Source organism: Alternaria infectoria (genome assembly GCF_024043175.1).
Source record: "Alternaria infectoria strain BMP 0036 chromosome Unknown scaffold_5, whole genome shotgun sequence".
NCBI classification, from domain to species: Eukaryota; Fungi; Ascomycota; class Dothideomycetes; order Pleosporales; family Pleosporaceae; genus Alternaria; species Alternaria infectoria.
Window position 1 is genome coordinate 1,457,716 of NW_026250694.1, and position 18,093 is coordinate 1,475,808.

At 53.7% G+C, this 18,093-nt stretch overlaps 5 protein-coding genes across 5 annotated transcripts; 3 read left to right on the forward strand and 2 right to left on the reverse strand.

Annotated features, from left to right (window-relative positions):
* Positions 1-62: 62 nt before the first annotated feature.
* J4E92_004143 (uncharacterized protein) lies at positions 63-3,460 on the forward strand (the record flags this gene model as incomplete). The annotated part of the gene is made up of 5 exons (XM_051495535.1): positions 63-638; positions 1,424-2,069; positions 2,122-2,251; positions 2,355-2,873; positions 2,920-3,460. The coding sequence occupies 5 exons, from the start codon at positions 63-65 to the stop codon at positions 3,458-3,460; spliced, it is 2,412 nt and encodes an 803-aa protein (XP_051354554.1).
* Positions 3,461-3,523: 63 nt separating this feature from the next.
* Positions 3,524-4,841, reverse strand: J4E92_004144 (uncharacterized protein; the record flags this gene model as incomplete). The annotated part of the gene is made up of 2 exons (XM_051495536.1): positions 3,524-4,474; positions 4,533-4,841. 2 exons carry the CDS (start codon positions 4,839-4,841, stop codon positions 3,524-3,526), a joined length of 1,260 nt encoding a protein of 419 aa, XP_051354555.1.
* Positions 4,842-5,211: 370 nt separating this feature from the next.
* Positions 5,212-6,690, forward strand: BNA52 (Kynureninase 2; the record flags this gene model as incomplete). The annotated part of the gene is made up of 1 exon (XM_051495537.1): positions 5,212-6,690. The coding sequence occupies one exon, from the start codon at positions 5,212-5,214 to the stop codon at positions 6,688-6,690; it is 1,479 nt and encodes a 492-aa protein (XP_051354556.1).
* Positions 6,691-8,238: 1,548 nt separating this feature from the next.
* Positions 8,239-9,225, forward strand: J4E92_004146 (uncharacterized protein; the record flags this gene model as incomplete). The annotated part of the gene is made up of 4 exons (XM_051495538.1): positions 8,239-8,282; positions 8,332-8,462; positions 8,522-8,701; positions 8,879-9,225. 4 exons carry the CDS (start codon positions 8,239-8,241, stop codon positions 9,223-9,225), a joined length of 702 nt encoding a protein of 233 aa, XP_051354557.1.
* Positions 9,226-11,596: 2,371 nt separating this feature from the next.
* J4E92_004147 (uncharacterized protein) lies at positions 11,597-17,676 on the reverse strand (the record flags this gene model as incomplete). The annotated part of the gene is made up of 3 exons (XM_051495539.1): positions 11,597-11,860; positions 11,908-12,021; positions 12,070-17,676. 3 exons carry the CDS (start codon positions 17,674-17,676, stop codon positions 11,597-11,599), a joined length of 5,985 nt encoding a protein of 1,994 aa, XP_051354558.1.
* Positions 17,677-18,093: the final 417 nt, after the last annotated feature.

Genomic DNA, 18,093 nt, shown 5'->3' on the forward strand with positions numbered 1-18,093 from the left:
TAAAAACAAAACGCATGCAGCACAAATTGGCCATCAAACAAGCTCTCTCTGCTGTGAACACAATGCTTGACTTTGACTTCCACCTCACAACACCTCGTCTCTTCATATCCCACCTTAACCCTGAGGACGATGCTCATTGCGATTTCGCATACGAGCTAGTGTTTAGCCCAGGTCCCGCTGAGCAGAAGCCCGCAGTCGATGCGGAAAAGACAGAGATCACACCCCCTCGCGATGTTGGGAAGAACTTCATCGCGAAGGATATTGAGAGGATGGAGCAAACAGGCTATGGTCGCTACCTGGTCTCGCTCAGACAAAACTCAGCTTTGAACATCAATTCACCGCACGAAGACGAAAACGTCCCTTTCTCGAAGAGACGACTAACGCCAATCGGCATCGTGTCAATGCAACTCGCGCGCTTCCCGTCCGAACCGTCCGCACCAACGATCCCAGATGTCGGGTTCACTTTCCGCCCCCGGTACCTTGGAAACGGGTACGCTACTGAAGCTGCAGCGGGCTTGATGGAGTACTACACAGACGAGAAAGGACTCAAGGAGTTTTGCGGTTTTTGCAAACCGGAGAATACAGCAAGCGCAAATGTTCTGAAGAGGTTGGGGTTCGAGGAGAGGGGTCTAAGGGAGGTAGATGGTGTTGTTGACGGGGAGATATTGAGCGCGTTGGTCTGGACAATTGGCGTTGGGCATGAGAAGGGCGCGCTTGAGAAGCGAGGCTTGCAACGCGTTGAGAAGCGTTCATGGAAGTGGTGGCGTTGAAGCTATTGGGCAGGTGTATACATGACATGTCCCTTCGCTAGACGATTAGCTCAGAAGACACTACTATACAGCATGCCCAACACAATCGCGATCATGCGCAGGTGTAGAAGAATTGTCCGATGAACGCGGTGCCGGACAGATGATCGGAAAGAGTCCGCGCGATGACGTCTGTGCTTCGGCCCAAGTCTTAGCGCAGTACAAGCCCGTCTTCAGCCGAAGCTCGCATCCGTCCGACGCTTCAGCTTCGTCGGATGTTCCGTCGAGTGTTTCCTTTCACCTCAGGGTGCAGCCGCGCGCTCTGGTAGCCGATTGCTAACTATTCGCACTTAGCTGACGCGACATTATTCCACGAGATGTCAACACCGGATGCACTGGCAACGACGCGTCCAGAGAAACGGCGCAGACTTGAGCGCGTCGCAGCGGCCTGCGATCTGTGCAAGAAAAGAAAGGTAAAGTGCGACGGTGAGCAACCATGCGCCTATTGCACTCGGAAGGATCGTGCGGCTACTTGCACGTTCAGCGGCCCTCATGCACGCCCACAAGCGCATTCTGCCGGCCACACTCCCCTTCACGGTGTTCGTTCCGACGATATCCACCGTCATCACCCCCGTTCAACTGGCCATACACCTCATAATCGCGATCGAGATGAACAGGACGATGCTGTGCGACAAAGACTTGATCGCGAAGCTGCCGAGGATGGAACATCACTCTCACCAACATTGAGCAGAGATGATCAACAAGGCGATACAGTGGTGCCTCTTGAGGGTCGCATCCTCCGTGACGCCCAGGGAAAGTCTATATTCATTGGCGACTGCGCCCCGCTATCTTTTCTGCAGACAGTCAGGCATCTCATCACATCCGAGGTGGACCCAAGAGCTACTGTTCAAGCTACACGCGACCCCATCATTGAGATCGCTCGGCCTGATTCAGCGGATCAACATTCATGTCCTCCTATTGATGTGCATCAGGTCGACGCACTAGTCAACGAGTTCATGGCTGCAAGTAGTGGCCTCGTTCAGCTCTTCCAACGAGAGGATCTTGCTCCCGAACTGAAAGCATGGGCAGGCAGCAGGAATTCGAGTTCAGACGATGCTGCAGCTGCCGTCTTCTATCTGGTCCTTGCGATCGGCGCCCAAGAGCGATTAGAGGAAAAGGCAGAAGCCTGGTTCAATACTGCTCGGGATGTGCTTTTGAAGCATATGTGCAGCAGCATGAACGTGTCTACTGTTCAAGGCTTTGCCCTCGTAGCCATCTACATGCTCCGAGCGTCTCAGCCGAATGGAGCCTACTTATACTTCTGTATGCGAAATGAGAAAGAACTGGCAGTACATAATACGCTAACTTGTTTCAGCCCTGGCTGCGCGTGCCGCATATGCAATCGGCATACACCGAACGGAAGTGAACGCATCCTTTGGCGAAACCATCAAGCTGGTGCGAGACCGGATTTGGAAGAGCATTCGCGTCACCGACCAGTTGATAAGGTAAGATACAACTACAGATGTCCTCAACCAAAGTCTCACACGTTGCGGAGTCTGCACAGCTTCACTCTGGTAGTATATGCTGATCCTCTGCTTCCCCATGTAGCAACGCATTAGGCCGACCTCCGTCCACATCAGATGTCGATTGCACCGTCAAATACAACACTTTTGAAGACAACACCGAAACCGATGATGCCAATATACTGGATGCCAGCGTCCAGATCTTCATGATTATTGAGCGTGTCGTCGTTGAAGTGTACTCTCGCAAACGCATATCATTACGCATTGCAGACTATGTTTCGCGACAGTTGAAGAGCTGGGCGTCCAAATGGCTGCAGAAATTATCTCATCTTACGACCAGACCTCATTCTCGAGAAGCCGTAGTGGGTGCTTGCTCCACACTCTGCTCCTATTACTACGGCATCATGCTACTTACCCGACCTTTCCTCATCTACGAGTTATATGAGTACATGGGCGCTCCTCTAAAGAGCGGAGGCTCACAAGCTGATCACCAAGAGAAGCGCAAGTACGCAGATGCTGCACTTGATGCCGCGTCGACGTTAGTGGATACTCTGCTAGTCGTGACGATTACAAAGCAGTTGCCTCGTAAGATGCCACTGATAGTGTAAGTAAAGCTATCTTGCCCTATTGAGTAGGCTAACAGGTATCAGATCCTGGCTCTTTACGGCTACACTTGTTCTTGCTGTCGGCATTCTTGGGGACTCGGGACTTATGTTAGTGGACAGCTGCAAAGATGCAATCACTTGCATGGACTACTTTGGTCAAGTCGACCCTCATGCCCGGCAATACTCACAGGTCGCGCAATCGCTGCTCAAGATTACCACTGCACATGCCAAGAAGAGAGAGCTGCATCTGCGCCGTAAAAGGAAGCAAGCATCGTCGGAATTGTTTGGCCTATTGCCTGGAGAGTCAACTAACATCGCGGCCCAAGTGGATGAATGCGACGCACAGCTCGGCCACGGGTCGCTGGTCTCCCGAGACTCCGTTCAGCGCCACGTGTCTTCCGCAGCGCCACTCGATTGGACTATATACGATGCCGACTTCTTTGCCATGCCATGGCCGAGTGAGAACGATCAGGGTCTCCAGGATTTCTTGCAGCCGGGCACTCACAACCTTGATGGCGTATCCGTGGCTGACATACCGCTTTTTCCCATCCACGACCAGCAGATGGGCGGTGACTTCTTCCCGTAAGTTCGAGATGGATGGGATGGCGTCACGAGTGGGTTTCTTCTTCAAATTCTCTCCCAAGACACTTCAATGCACGACTTTTGTTTCACTAGTCTCGTCTCTCGATGTTCTCAGAAACGGTATCAGCTTGGTGCCTCCAGTTCCGACCAACTCTTGCGTCTTCGGCTTTTCGGCCGCCAACTCCGTCGAGGCGGAAGCTATATCTCGTCTCTTGGGACCGGTAGTGGGTTTTCCCATTCGGCTCGGTATGATGATGTACCTGGTCACCAAGGCGATGTGTTTGTCGCGGAAGCCGCTGAGCGCCGCGACGGCTTCGTTGAATGCGGTCAGAAGCTCAGTGTTGTCTGCATGACTATCGACGTAGCTTCGAATATTTGCGATTGCTTGGACATCGTCAAGAAAGCGGGCATGGGGCCCGGGCATGTACCCACGCATCTCTGCGTGAAAGCCGCCGCTTCTCGAATGGTCGACAGAGAGAACCGCATCGAAGAATTGTAGCAGCGAAGACTGGCCGTTGGAACCACCACGATAAGCGCGCCATGTGCCTTTTCCGTTACCTTCGTCGTAGAAAACGCCGTTTGGTAGACCGGCACTCGCCATGTTCATGCTCCCAGCCAGGAAAGGTCGGATGGTGTGGTAGAACATCTGCGGGTCACACCGCTCATCCATGCGTTCCAAGAGCTGGCCAATGCGCTGCATTCCCTGTCGGAAGTATTGCAGGGCGTGTATGATCGTTGTGGCATCATCAGTCTCGACAGCTTCAATAGCACCAAGCATGGCCTCGATCAACGGGCCTGCTCTTGCTTCCATGGCATTCGAAATAATGAAGAACCACGACTCATCATCGGTTCCCGTCGCTGTGTGTAGTGCAACCATGTTCTCCGGTTGCGTCAAGTCGGCGTCTTCGTCGAGTGGTGTCCAGTTCCATAAGTTCAGAGCTGCATATGTGGCCACTGGATGCACCTCAAGATAGTCGGCAGTCTGAAGGAACGACACAGTGATCGCTGGGGGTAGTCGCTAGCTTCCTTGTTAGTGACTGGAGACTTTAAGGTACTGCGATTTCATGCTGACATACCTCTGATGGCTCGGGACCTGCCCATATGTAGCCCTGGGCTATGACAGCGAGCATCGAGTGTGCTCTCTGCCATTCTGCCTCACTGGAGAGATGCGACGTATCGAGAACGGGCAATTCGTCAACCCATTGCCGTATTTGTTGTGTCTCTATGAGGGTTGGAAGTTGCTCAACGATCGTCTCCCATGGTTGATAGTAGGTATGCGGTAAGCGTCTTAGTGGTGGCTCGGCAGGTAAGAACCCGTTCTTTGAGATGCCGTAATTAGGGAGTGCATCGGGTGATGGGAGGACGGGAATCTTGTGAGGACTCATTGCGGCGGAAAAGGTAGCGACGGTAAGGTTGCACAGTAATATCGGAAGGGTACGTCCTTCCTTGTAGCGGCGAACTCCTGCTTTATTGCGCTGAAGAGCGAGGTCCACACTCAACCCACGGTCGCGTTCCGATAGTCTTCCGAGCTCGGAATGACGGAAGCGTTGTCGGATGAGAGTCCGACACCCCAATGAAGAAGGTGCAAGCTTAGTTTGATGCAAGCCTCAAGCCTCTTGCTTGGAGACGTAATGGCCAGATCGTGATGCATATATAGTCTGACGCCGTCATCTCAGTATCATTCTGACATTCGTACATCACATTGCATCTCGTTGGTTCCCCAAGACATACCCTTACCGACAGCACATCATTACCATGGACGCATCTGCAGCAATCCAACAGCTTCGCCAAGGGCAGAAGCCACAGTGGCCAACAAACGCCGAATCAGGAGACTTTGCGCATTCGCTCGACCAAAATGCAGACATTCCCAAGACGTTCCGACCCGAGTTTGTTGTTCCCAGCAAAGCGCAGCTAAAGCGGAAAACCCTGAACGATGACGCACAAACCGCCAACCCTGCATCAACACCAGACGACGAGGCCATCTACTTCTGCGGTAACTCTTTGGGACTGCAACCGAAAGCTGTTGGCGAACACTTGAACGCGTACCTTAAGACATGGGGATCAATCGCTGTTGGCGGTCATTTCACCGCCCTCGAGGACTCGCCGCTCACACCCTACCAGGACATGGCTGCTGGGTGCTCGAAGAAGATGGCTGACATCGTCGGCGCATCCCCTTCAGAAATCGTTGCCATGAACACATTGACCATCAACCTGCATCTGATGATGGCTGCATTCTACAAGCCAACAGAGAAGAAGCACAAGATTATGTGCGAGTGGCGACCTTTCCCCAGCGACTGGTATGCGATCGAGTCGCAAATAGAATGGCACGGCCTTGACCCGAAGAAGTCCATGCTGTTGGTCGAGCCAGATGATGGCTACATCATGACTACAAAGAACATCCTCAAGCTCATTGACGAGAACGTCGATGAACTGGCTCTCATCATGCTGCCCGGTATCCAATACTACAGCGGCCAATTACTTGACATCCCCACCATCACCGCACACGCACGCAAGCACAACATCACCATCGGATGGGATCTAGCACACGCCGCAGGCAACGCCGAGCTGAAGCTACACGACTGGGATGTCGACTTCGCATGCTGGTGCACGTACAAGTACATGAACGCTGGCGCCGGTTCTATCGCCGGTGCTTTCATCCACGAGAAGCACGGCAACAACGACCACTACAAGGGGCTGAAGGGCTGGTACGGCCACGACAAGTCATCACGCTTCCTCATGGACAACAAGTTCGTTCCTACACCCGGCGCGCAGGGCTTCCAATGCTCAAACCCATCGATCGTTGACCTCACCTGCTTGGCTGGCTCACTCAGTGTATTTGAGAAGACATCCATGGCTGACCTGCGATCACGATCTCTACTGTTGACCGCATACGCTGAGCACCTGCTCTCTCAGATCGCGGCGCGCAACATCAAGGACGGCAAATTCCCCTTCGAGATCATCACACCCACAGACCCTCGTTTCCGCGGCGCTCAACTGAGTGTGCTGCTTCCAGAAGATGTCTTCGACGATGCGAGCGCGGCGCTAGTGGAGAACGGTGTTGTCTGCGACAAGAGGAAACCAGGCATCATTCGTGTTGCGCCGGTACCAATGTACAACACCTTTAGTGATGTTTGGCGGTTTATGCAGATCTTCGAGGAGGCGATACGGGAGAAGGATCAAGGGCGGACGCAGGAGCAGCAGTCGCAAGGGACGGCGGTTGAGGCGAGATTGTAAATTAGTAACAGTCAGTCAGAGATCTTTTTTAGCAGCACTAGACGTTAATCGACACGATTGTTGCCACAGGCTCGTCTATCTGTCTCTCACCTGCTCGCAGAAAGCACCTCGCGCTTCCGCTGTACCCAAATTCTGTTGTGCCAAGGTCCCCACTCGCCTTCACCTCGTCTTTGGATTGCAGCGCAGTAACTTCCCGCTAATTGTAAGACTTCCATAAATAACTTTTCGCTGTATCCTAGGGGCGCTTTATTTCTATCTCTCTTCCAAACTCGAAACCACAAACAGCGACGACAATGGCGGGAGTGGCTAAGAAGCAGGCTCTCCGTGCGTTCAAGGGGTATGTCAATCCATGCAAACTCTCTTCCCCCCACCATGGCGTAGAATGACACTGACTATGGGATTGTATAGCTTACTCGAGACCGGCGCATACTCTGATCTCACCATCACGTGTGGCAGTGACACGTACAAAGTTCACAAAGCGGTTGTTTGCGAAAGGCTTGACTTCTTCGCGCGTGGGCTCAGATTTGGTGGACAGGTTAGTATCCAATACATCGTGCAATGAATGAGAACTGACCACTCGAGAAGGAGTCGTAGAACGGTGTTATCGACCTTCCGGAAGACGATGGGGCTGTTGTCAAGCTCTTGATTCAGTATTTGTATGAAGGAGAGTATGCACCGCTACTACCCGACACCAAATCATCCGCCAATCTTGAACCACTCCGTCCTCAACCCAACGAGTATGAACATGGGCCTTATACCTACGAGTTCCCTCATACTTGCGCCGACAATACATCCGACGGTGCATGCACTCACTACAAAAACTGCCCGCATCACACATGCAACTATCAAGAAAGTAGAAATGGTTATGAATCGGATGTTGAGTGCTGTGAGAACTTCGTTTGCAAGAAGTGCAACGAAACACCTCCACCACTTCCTCTCAACGGCGCATCCGATCAGCTTCTTCTTCATTCCAGTATGTATCAAATCGCGGACAAATACGACGTACCTGGGCTCAAAGACCTAGTGATAGAGAAGTTTCGCAGATCCTGCGGTCATTTCTGGGATGACGACCTCTTCCCTGCTGCGGTGCGCCACGTCTTCACTAGCACGCCTTACCACGATAAACCACGATAAAGGCTTACGCGATCTCGTCAGTGCCACGCTCTGCGATCATCTCGATTTGTTGCACAAGCCTGAGATAGAGGATCTGGTCGTCGAGTTCAACGGTTTGGCCTACGGTTTGCTAAAGAAGAAGTCGGGAGCGGGTTGGCGTATGTGGGTTTGAGATGAAGTCGGCAAATCTGGCTTGGTTGGCGGGAAACGGCCGCTACCCCGTTGGCTTGGAGATATTGATATCTAGATAAGACGATGGGTTCAAGCCATCCTACTAGTTGATGTATTCTTGTATGGCGCCATCATTTCACCTTCACTACGTGACTTAAACAGCCCGGAGTAACGTTGCGCCGGCCGCAAAAGTTTGGGTAGAACCATCCTCTACATCCTCGGTTTCCTCTCTCACCCCACACTGAAATCGCGATCAAGAAAAAGATGGAGGAAGCTGCGCAGGACGAAGTGCTTACGACGGTCAGGAAGTAAGTGTGATCCCAAGAACTGACCAAAATCGAAGCTAACAGCCTCCAGTTTGCTCGTTACCGGCGCGTTTTCTGACCTCACTGTGACCTGCGGTTCCGATACATACAAGGTTCACAAGAACATTGTGTGTTCGCGTGTGGAATTCTTCGCTCGTGCTATGAAATTTGGCGGCAAGGCAAGTTTATCAGCATGTGAAGTACCTAGGTTATTGGCTTTTCGTTAACACGTCTATAGGAAGCCAACGAGAGCACCGTCGATCTTCCCGATGATGAACCAGCCATCGTCAACCTCTTATTTCATTGGATATACAAGGGCAAGTATGAGCCTAGTGCAGCGAAACCACCGGCCTCTTCTGCGTTTCCGAAGACGCCCAAAAAGATCACTGCATTGGTCCCTCGATCTGAGCGTCTTACGGAAGGTTACGTCCCCCCCAGTTTGAGGAACAGACCAGGAATCAGCGAACCACAGTTCCCACACACCTGTAAACATACTTTCTCAGGATGTCAGACAAAAGTCTGCCACCATCATACCTGCAGAACTGATTGCAATAGCGACTGCACTGCTTTCACTTGCCGCACATGTGAGCCCTTCAGAGGAGAACCCGACGAGCTTCTCGTGCACGCTAAGATGTACGAGATCGCCGACAAGTACTATATTCCGGAACTCAAAGAGCTCGTCAAAGAAAAGTTCAGTCAGGCCTGCAAGCTGTTGTGGGAAGCGCCTACTTTCGGAATTGCAGCTCACTATGCATTCTCTACCACACCGGATCAGGACAAGGGTCTGCGGGACATCATCTCTGCCACTATCGCCGCCCACATGAAGGCCCTCTTGGAGAAGCCGGAGATTGAGGCACTCTTGACCGAGTTCAACGGTCTAGCATATGGTCTACTCAAGACTCAAGTATATCCGGCTTCTCAACGCAACGGCTTTGGAATGCGGTAGGAGAGCACAATGCTGTACAAGACCACCTCGATCCTTCCCTCATCAACCCCACCAGTACTGACGCCCGCGTTATCGTTGCTCAGTCGATTAAAAATTACGGCGTTCAAGTACTTCCTGCAGCTCCTTCAGCACAACATTATGGTTCAGTGTGTGGTAAAGAAGATACGACAACATGGTCCGGACCTAAGGTGGAACAAGCCAACAGGACCGAAAACCACCTGGCTATTAGACTTCTAGAGAGTAGTGAAATGGAAGAAGATCTTAGCATAGACTGCGACTTGTGCCATGGCCTTCTTGTGATAATATACCCTCACCCTACAGCTGGAGATAAAGCACAGTGAGTACACGACATATTCCAAGACGCCTGACCATGCAACACCACCTCAATCGTCCAAACATGTACCTCTATCAGCAATATTAACTAGTCCTATCTTCATTTGCATGACTCGTCAAATGATTGCCCTCAGGTATATTCATACCCTCGCCATCTACTGCAACCTCACCTCCCCCTCCGCCGTCTTAATCCCAAACTTACTCAACCTAATCCTCGGCACAACCCCCACAAGCACCAACACACTAGCAACAATAACAGCCCAATGCTGCACATGCGCCAAGTTCAAATTATACGTCGTCCACGTCGCCGCGCAAATCGTCGCAAGCCCCAACACCGCAATAACATAACCCGCCACCCTATGATACTTATAAATACTCTTCGCGTTCTCCACACTGCCATAAAGCTGTGGCACATAATACTGCGTGAACCCCACAATCGCCTGAATGTACACAAGGATGTAAAAGGTGAGGCCGAGGCGCGCGTGCGCGGATTCAAAGTGTTCGTGGCCCGGGCCGGCTTTGTTCATTTCGATGATGATGAGGCCGGCGGTGAGGGCGGAGGCGCCGAGCGCGTGGAAGAGGAAGTGGGCGAGGGTGCCGGCGCGCTTTTGTTCGGGGGTGTGGGTTGGTTGGAGGACGAGGGCTGCTTGGATGGCTAAGAGGAAGCCGGCCTAGGGGGTATCAATGATACGGTTGGCGGGAGGGGGTGATTAGGGTGGTGTTGTGGCTTACGGAGTTGAGAAGCTGCGTGGTTGGGTTGGTTAGTCGGTGGTGGACGAGGTTTGGGACGTAGGTATAGGGCTTACTGGGTGGGCGGAGAAGAAGATGAGTTTGTTGGAGAAGATGGCTCCCCATATGATGGCTGCGAGCTTTCGACGCGTTAGTATGGGCGTGGTAGTCGAGGTGTCGAGGTGCTTACAATCCATATTCCTGCTTGCGCGATTGGAGCGGTGCCTGGGTCTGTTAGACTTCTTCCTGACAGCGTATGCTTGACAGCACATACCGATCCACAGGTTATGGTAGAGAGGCTGCCCATGCATCTGGCTCGCATCTCCTCTTCTGCCTAGAAGCGGCTCTTGTTCACTCTGTCCGCGCGCCGCGGCGGCATTTGGTGGAATTCCCGTCGCAGAAGCCATGCTGTGATGTAGAAACTCAAACGCGATGCTATGAATAGCCTGAGACTCTAGAGAAGGTCGAAGGATAAAGTGGCAGCCTGCGACAGGTGTCTGAGGGGTGCGCTTCGGACTTTAGGCGATGAGGAAGCTCCGGCAGACAATGACGACAACACGAACCCCTGTTCGTATCCACCAATTAGCGCGATGCGGATGTCAGATGCATCCAACTCCGGCCAATCAGCGCCGAGATGACTAAAGCGTGGAGAAAGTGGTGATGTTTGCATTGCGGGTTTTGGGGGGTGGAGAAGGCGTTCTTGACGCGAGATGCATGTCTAGCGCGTCCGCAACGGTCGCGTGAGACATCTTCATCGCACCACCAGACGCAAATGAGGAAGCTGAGCATCGGTATTGGTGGTTTGAATATGTTCTCGTCTCCGTTACATCGTTGCTATTGTACAAGTTCGCGCTCATCCATAGCGCTGCGTCAGCATAGTCATCCCCGCTGCGTGTTGAGGTATCAAGTCCATGTATAATATCCCCCCTCTTTCTATCCCAAGGCAGAGTTTGCTGCCATAATGCCGCCTAATGAACCATACCACGGGGAATCATCCTCCACCAGCTGCGTTCGCTCCAAAGTAACAATACGCCGTCAAATGCTCATGCATTCGCCTTGAAAACATTACATCCATTAACAATCCAACTGCATAACCAAACTAAGGATATGAGATGCGAGAAGCATCCCATGTAACAACCAGCGCCTCTAGTGCGATGGTAGTAACGTGGACCACTGTCATGTTCGGTGTGCCTAGTAGCACGTCCAGTGGCTCCCCAACTGCGCCGTTCGCTGATGCAGGTAGGAGCAAAATCGAGTACCGTGCCTCGATACAATGTGTACGTGTGCGTAAAGGTAAAGTCACCCACTCTCACTTCTTCTTCATGAGAGCAGGCTGTTTCGAAGGGTCGGCCGGATCCAGGAACTTGGTCATGGCAAGAGAGAGTTCTTTGAACTCCACCGGCTTCGTGACGTAAGAGTTGAAGCCTGCTTCCACGCACTTTGCGTAAACATCACCGAGGACGTTCGCAGAGAGCGCGATGATAGGGTGGCGGCGGTAGCTATGCTTCTTCTCCCACCGCCGTATTTCTTTGCAAGCTTGGTACCCGTCTTTGTTGGGCATGTGTAGATCACACTGGACGACGTTAGTACTGTCCGAAAGAAACAGACGTTGCTACTTACGAGGATGATCGAGTAATAGCCGGGTGGCTTTGCAAAGACGGTATCGGTAGCTTGAACACCATCCTGTACCGTCTCTGTTTCAATGTCGATCCTGGCAAGGAATTTCAAGATGACCTGAAGACTATCAGTATGCGCAAGAAGTTACATGTAGAGGCCACTAACCGTTTGGTTGATCTTGTTGTCTTCGACCAGCAAGACCTTGTGGTTCTTGCCACCCACGCGACGCTTGAGTTCTTCAAAGACGAGCTTTTGGCTGACAACGACCTGCTGTGCGCTGTCTTGATTGCGATCCGTGCTAGACTCACGCTCCTTCTGTGGGTCAAAGATGATGGCAAACTTCGAAGGTTTGAGAGGCCGGTAGATGAACTGGAGGCGTCGATCCATGTGAAGCTGCTCGTAGTCATAGACCGGTGCTTCTTTGATTAGCTCCTTCTTCTGTGATGGATCCGAGACTACGACGACGGATGTGTTGCCGTACGCCATGGAGCTGAAGATCTGGTCCACGATGGCGTGCACCTCGGCAGTGTCGTGCAGCACGAGAACAACATGGGTGAATAGCACGGGATTGTCGCCGCCCATCATCTTCTGCGCCTCGATGACGCTAGCTTGACCCGTCACTTGATGAGGTATCCCTTGAGGAAGTGTGTTCCTGATGTGTCGGATCGTAGCTTCCCTACTATGCTCCAGTGGGCACACCACCAGAATAGAATACATGGGAGGTTGTAGAGCACTGCCAAGCGGTGACAGACTACGATGGGGCGAAGACGCACGGAGGGTCTTGTCCGAATTGATGGAGGTGGAAGAGTCTGGCTTGGGGGCTTCCTCGCTATCGGTTCGTTTGGGTGGCAGAGCTAGTTTGATATCCGGGTCTGAAGCTGGGCTGGCTTCTTGCAGGTACGAAGACGCAGAAGATCTTTCCGAACGCAAGCTCGACTGTCCAGTAAGAGCGGCACTTGTCAAAGAGTGATCCGAGCTACCAGAGGAGAGGGACGGAGAGTCGCGCGAACGCTCAGAGGCTGACAGACTAGATGCAGGCGACCTGACAGGTTCGCTCTTGTCCGAGGAGACGCTTGATACGCGCTTGATCGGTGCTTGGCTAGGATTTTGTGACTGAACAAATTTCTGCAGAGCCGAGGGCTGGGGTAGTGGAGGCACTGCTGGCACTGCCAGCGGTGTCTCAAAAGCTGGCGTGCCTGGTGTCGACACCTGCGGCCTGGGGAAGTCGTCGGCAGTGGGAAGCCCAAACTTGATCGTGAAGAAGAAAGTCGAACCCTTGCCTGGCGCACTTCGTGCATCCATTCTACCTCCATGTAGCTCCACGAACTGCATAGAGATAGCCAAGCCGAGTCCTGTTCCGCCATGTTGCCGGGTACTGCTGGCGTCGATCTGACTGAATCGCTTGAACAAGTATTTGGCCTCAGCATCTGTGAAGCCTTGACCGGTGTCCACCACTTCGAACCGAACCATGGTCTCGTTGTCTCGCAGGGGCCGAGATCGATCGGGTGGTTGCAATCTGCATCGGATAAAGATCTCTCCTCGCTCGGTGAACTTGATTGCATTGCCAACCACATTGAGAAGAACTTGGCGAATGCGGAACTTGTCACCCTTGACCTCTGCTGGCACACCTTCGTCCACAAGGTAGTTGAGTTCAAGGCCTTTCTGTATGGCTAAGCCCATATTCAAGTCATTGACCTCTTCAAGAAGCGACGGCAGATGGAGCCATTCCATGGACAGCTTGATCATACCGGCTTCGACCTTTGACAGATCGAGAATGTCGTTGATGAGGTTCAGCAGACTGTCGGTACTAGCTTTTATGATGTTGACATGCTCCAACTGCTCAGAGTTGAGCGTGCTGTCAAGCAGGAAGTTGACCATGCCAGAGATACCGTTCAGAGGAGTACGGATCTCATGAGACATGTTACTGAGGAACTTGGACTTTGCATCCATGGTTTCCTTCAACGTCTGCTCGAGCAGCTTGTGGTCATTGATGTCGGTAGCTGTGCCATACCAGGTCTCTTCATCGCCGTCTTCAGAGAGTGAATTCTCTAACAAGATCCTGACCAGATGCCACCTGTAGTCACCGTCTTTGTTGCGAAGTCGCACTTCGGTGGAATACGATGCCCGTCCATCTGCATCCTTTGCAACCCTGAGAATACCAGTGCTTGCTAGTTTGGACAACTTGGCCTGAGGCATGTCCATGCGGTCTGGTACTGATCCACCTGGGCTGGTGATTGTTCGCTCAGTCTCCGATGAAGCGTCCGATGAGTTTGAGTCGGTTCTACCGTGATCTGCTGGCATTGAAGTAGGCACATTGGCGACTCCGTGTTCATCTAACTCGGGAAGCTTGCACTTGACAACGTCATCAGGGTGCACATGCTCCAAGAAGCCGTTGCCCAGGGCATGAATCTCACTCTGGCCAGAGAAAGAAATCCATTGGGAATTGCAGAACGTTAAACCTCTGCGATCGGACACGACAAACACAATCTGCGGGCTCGAGTTCGCCAGCGCGCGGTATTTGGCTTCCGACGCGGCCGTCTCCTGTTGTCGAGCAGAATTGAGTTCAGCAATATGCTGTTCGTGGAAATCCATGTTGGTACCGATCCAGTGAACAATCTGCTGGCGCTTGTTCTTGAGTGGGGCGACACGAACGTAGAACCATCGGTAGTGGTGATCGAACCTTTGCAATCTCACTTTCTTCTGCAATTGCTGACCAGTGCGTAGCGATCTGCTCCACTCCTCCAGATACGAATCGCGATCCTCTGGGTGAATTGAATCCCATGGGTCTTGCAACACCTGCCGTTGATCCTGGCCTCTGTATATCAGGAATTTGGAGTTGACCCAAGTAATTGCTCCGGTATTGGGAGCGGCGGTGAAGATCTGCACCGGTAATGAGTCGGTGATTGTCCGGAGTAGACTTTCTGAAGGAGGTGGCATGTCAGACGTTTCGGTGATGGACGGTCTCCTCACATGACCATGCGGGGCCTGAGGCTTCCCACCGGGTGTTGTCGCCGATTGCAAGGACTGGAATGACGAGCTGAAGTCTGCACCGTATGAGTGCAAGAACGAATGGCCTCTGTTGGAGTTGCTCTGCATCTGGGCGCGACGCGTGCTCAACGACTCGTCTGGCTTATCGCTACGTGCCTTGGAAGCATCGTCATTGGCCTGTTCAGCTACTGGGTTTACAGTCACTCGCTTTGCAGGACGCTTGTCTGTCTTGCGGGCAGCTTGTTCATGAGGCGTCGAAGTTGGGGCGTTCAACGTTTTGCCATATTGTTTTCTCGCATCGAAGTAGCTTTCAACCGCTTCGCTACCTGCAAGTTGGCCAGGGGTACCGCCCACGGAGTGTCTGCTCGAGAATCCGACGGAAGAAGTGTCCCAGCCAGGTGTTCCGGCGATGGAGTCTCCGGGACTGTGCTTGGATCGACCCGAGTAGTCGGAAGGACTAGTAACACTGCCCGCTGCTGAGTTGGTGATGTCTTCCAGATCAAGGTGGAGCAGATCGTCGAGGCTATCGGAATCCGAGGGGAGGCTAATGCCGCCAGAAGTGCCAGCTGTCATGCGCCGCTGTCGGACCGACGCGACTTGAGCTTGAGCGTTGGTGAAGTGCCAAGCATTGGAGAATGACGTAGCAAGGTGAGGGCCAAGGTGCTTCAATGAGTTGGTAAGGTTCCGCGGATATGGCACGATGGGCGACAGTATGGAAAGAATCGCAATGGGCGCTTTCCGCACAAAGCCCTCCTTGTTCAGCGACGTTGACATGGATTGTTCGGACTGTCTCCGCGTCATTGACGGCGTTTGATTTGGCGTGGAGGTTGCTGGAGACGCCATGATCTGAGATAGAATGGGATGCACCAGAGGTATGTGTGTGACGGTACTGGCTTTGTCAACGCCAATGGCCTCAACCATGCCAAATTGTGTGTAGTCTTGAGGTGAACGCGACGGGTTGAATGTTTCCTCGTCGACATTGCCTGTAGCGAAGAACGGATTGGCATCAGCATCATTCTGGATAGCTGGTGACGGGGCGGGCGACTGTGCCCATGGTGAGCTTGGGTACTGTTCGTACTCTTCATAGCGTTGCGGCAGGCGGGGATCATTCGTAGCCAGATTGGCACGGCCACGAGCGGCGGCCGCTTTGTGAGCTTCTTGTGCAGCAGCACTACCCTGTATCGCAGAAGGTTTATTCTGTTCCGATTTGTCCTTACCCAAGTCCTCTTTAGATGTCGAATGCGAAGTCGAGTAATCTCTAGTCAGAGTGACCAAGCGCCCTCTCTCCAAGACACGGTTAACACCGGTGTTGTCGATGAGGGCATCTGGCTCGTGATCGAGAGCACGCAGTACATGGTACACAGCGCTGGGCGGCGAAGGCTCGCCCACACTGGAGAATTCTGGGTCGCTAAAGGTAGGTCCACCTGTTGGTGTCGAGCCAGCGAATGCGGGAGAGGCGCCATCAAAGGAAGCCTGTGAGACCTGCCTTAGCGGATGCTCTGGCCTGGCAGCCATATGGGGTGCGTGGCTGGCAGACCTCATTGGACCTCTTGGCCGGTTGAGCGACGCCGGTGTGGGCGTATCTGGACCGGCGCTGGACTTCTGGCGTTCGTGGCCCGCGAAGGAGTGATGCGAGAATAGCTTTGGTCTGCGTTCCGGGATCGTGGTGGAAGGAGGCATGTCGGCATGTTCATAGTCGCGTGAGCTTGGGTTCTCTTCCGACTGGAAATGGCTTGCTGCTTCCTGGTAGGTGGCTGCATGCGGGCTTCCCTCGTTGCCCATGGCAGTAAAACTAGTCTTCTGGCCCCACGGCACGTTCTCGATATCAGACGCATCCGCTGGTACTGCCAAGGTGGCTCTTTCCGCTCCATAGTGGTCGCGCATGATGGACGTTACCGCCGTCCACCAAGCAGCAAGGCCGGGCTCGGCGCCCAGACGCAGTACGATGTCGTAAAGATTGGGACTCGGGAATCGCGGGTCTTCTGCATCCGGGCTCTGGTAGTTTCTTCCTCCGGGGGCGAAGGGCGTGCTTGATGCGGCGGGGGTGCTGCTCTCGGAGGCGATGCGCTCTTGCGGGGTCGCGTACTCTCGCGACTGCCCCGCTGCTACCGTGGGCGACAGGCTGGTGAAGGGCATGTGGAATGCCGAGGCCCATCGTGGCGTGTTTGGGACTGAAGGGAAGGGGTAGGATGGCGTTCGAACGGCATGGGTGGCGGCGGGCGTCGGTGGCATGCTGCCGCGAATGGTCCTCGCAGACTCGGTCGATTCGGTCGACGTGGTGAGGCCCGTAGGGAGCGGCGGGTTCGGGCTCGGGGTTGGACTGATAAAGGCGCCCTCGAGGGTGGGCGAGATGCCGGGCATGGGTTCCTCCTTGATGGGCGATATGCGGCGAGAGCCCAGCGCGACAGCGGAATTGTTGGACGAGCTCCGCATGCGCGCCCGCTGCTGTTGCTGCAGCATCTTCAGCTGCAGGCCGCGCAGCCGCTCCACCTCCATCTCGTCGGGCGAGGCCTCGCTCAGTGGCGCTTCTTCCGCGGCCAGCTCGTCGGCACCAGCGCCTTCGTCCTCGTCGCCCGGCTGGCTCTCTGCCTCGCTCAGTTCGCTGTCGGTGGCGGCATCGTCGCGGGGTCTGCTCGGGTTCCGGGTTCCGGGCGAGGGCTGCGAGGTTTGCGACTGATATGTCTTCGCGTCGCTGGCGGCCAGTCTCTGCAGTGGCGGGCGCGTCGTGGGTGGCGGCGCAGTCTCTCTCTTGGGATTAGGAGAGGGTGACGGGGCCTTTGTCATTATTGCATTCCCCAGTCTCCCACGTAACGCGCAAGTGGTGTCGTGATGGGGTCGAGGCAACGGCGGGCATAGATGGGATGGTGAGCTATGACGTCGCGGAGTGTGCTCCTGGCAAGAATGGACGGTGAAGCGGCCTCAGCACATGGACAGGTCAACAACACGACTTAATGGCCACCAGTGGTTTCGCACTGTCAGACTGCCAGCAGAGGCCGAATCCCACCGGAGCGCAGAGACAAGCTGGGAGTGCTTGGTGAGTAAGAATCAGGTGGTGGGCTCATGCCAGGATCAGGAGCAGGATAGCCTCGCGCCCGTGGGCTTCAACACACGCCCGCATACACTTACAGAAACGTCGAGGCCGCGCACTGCACGCGCTGGACAAAAGCAGTTTGGATGGATCGTGGATCGCGTAAATGATGT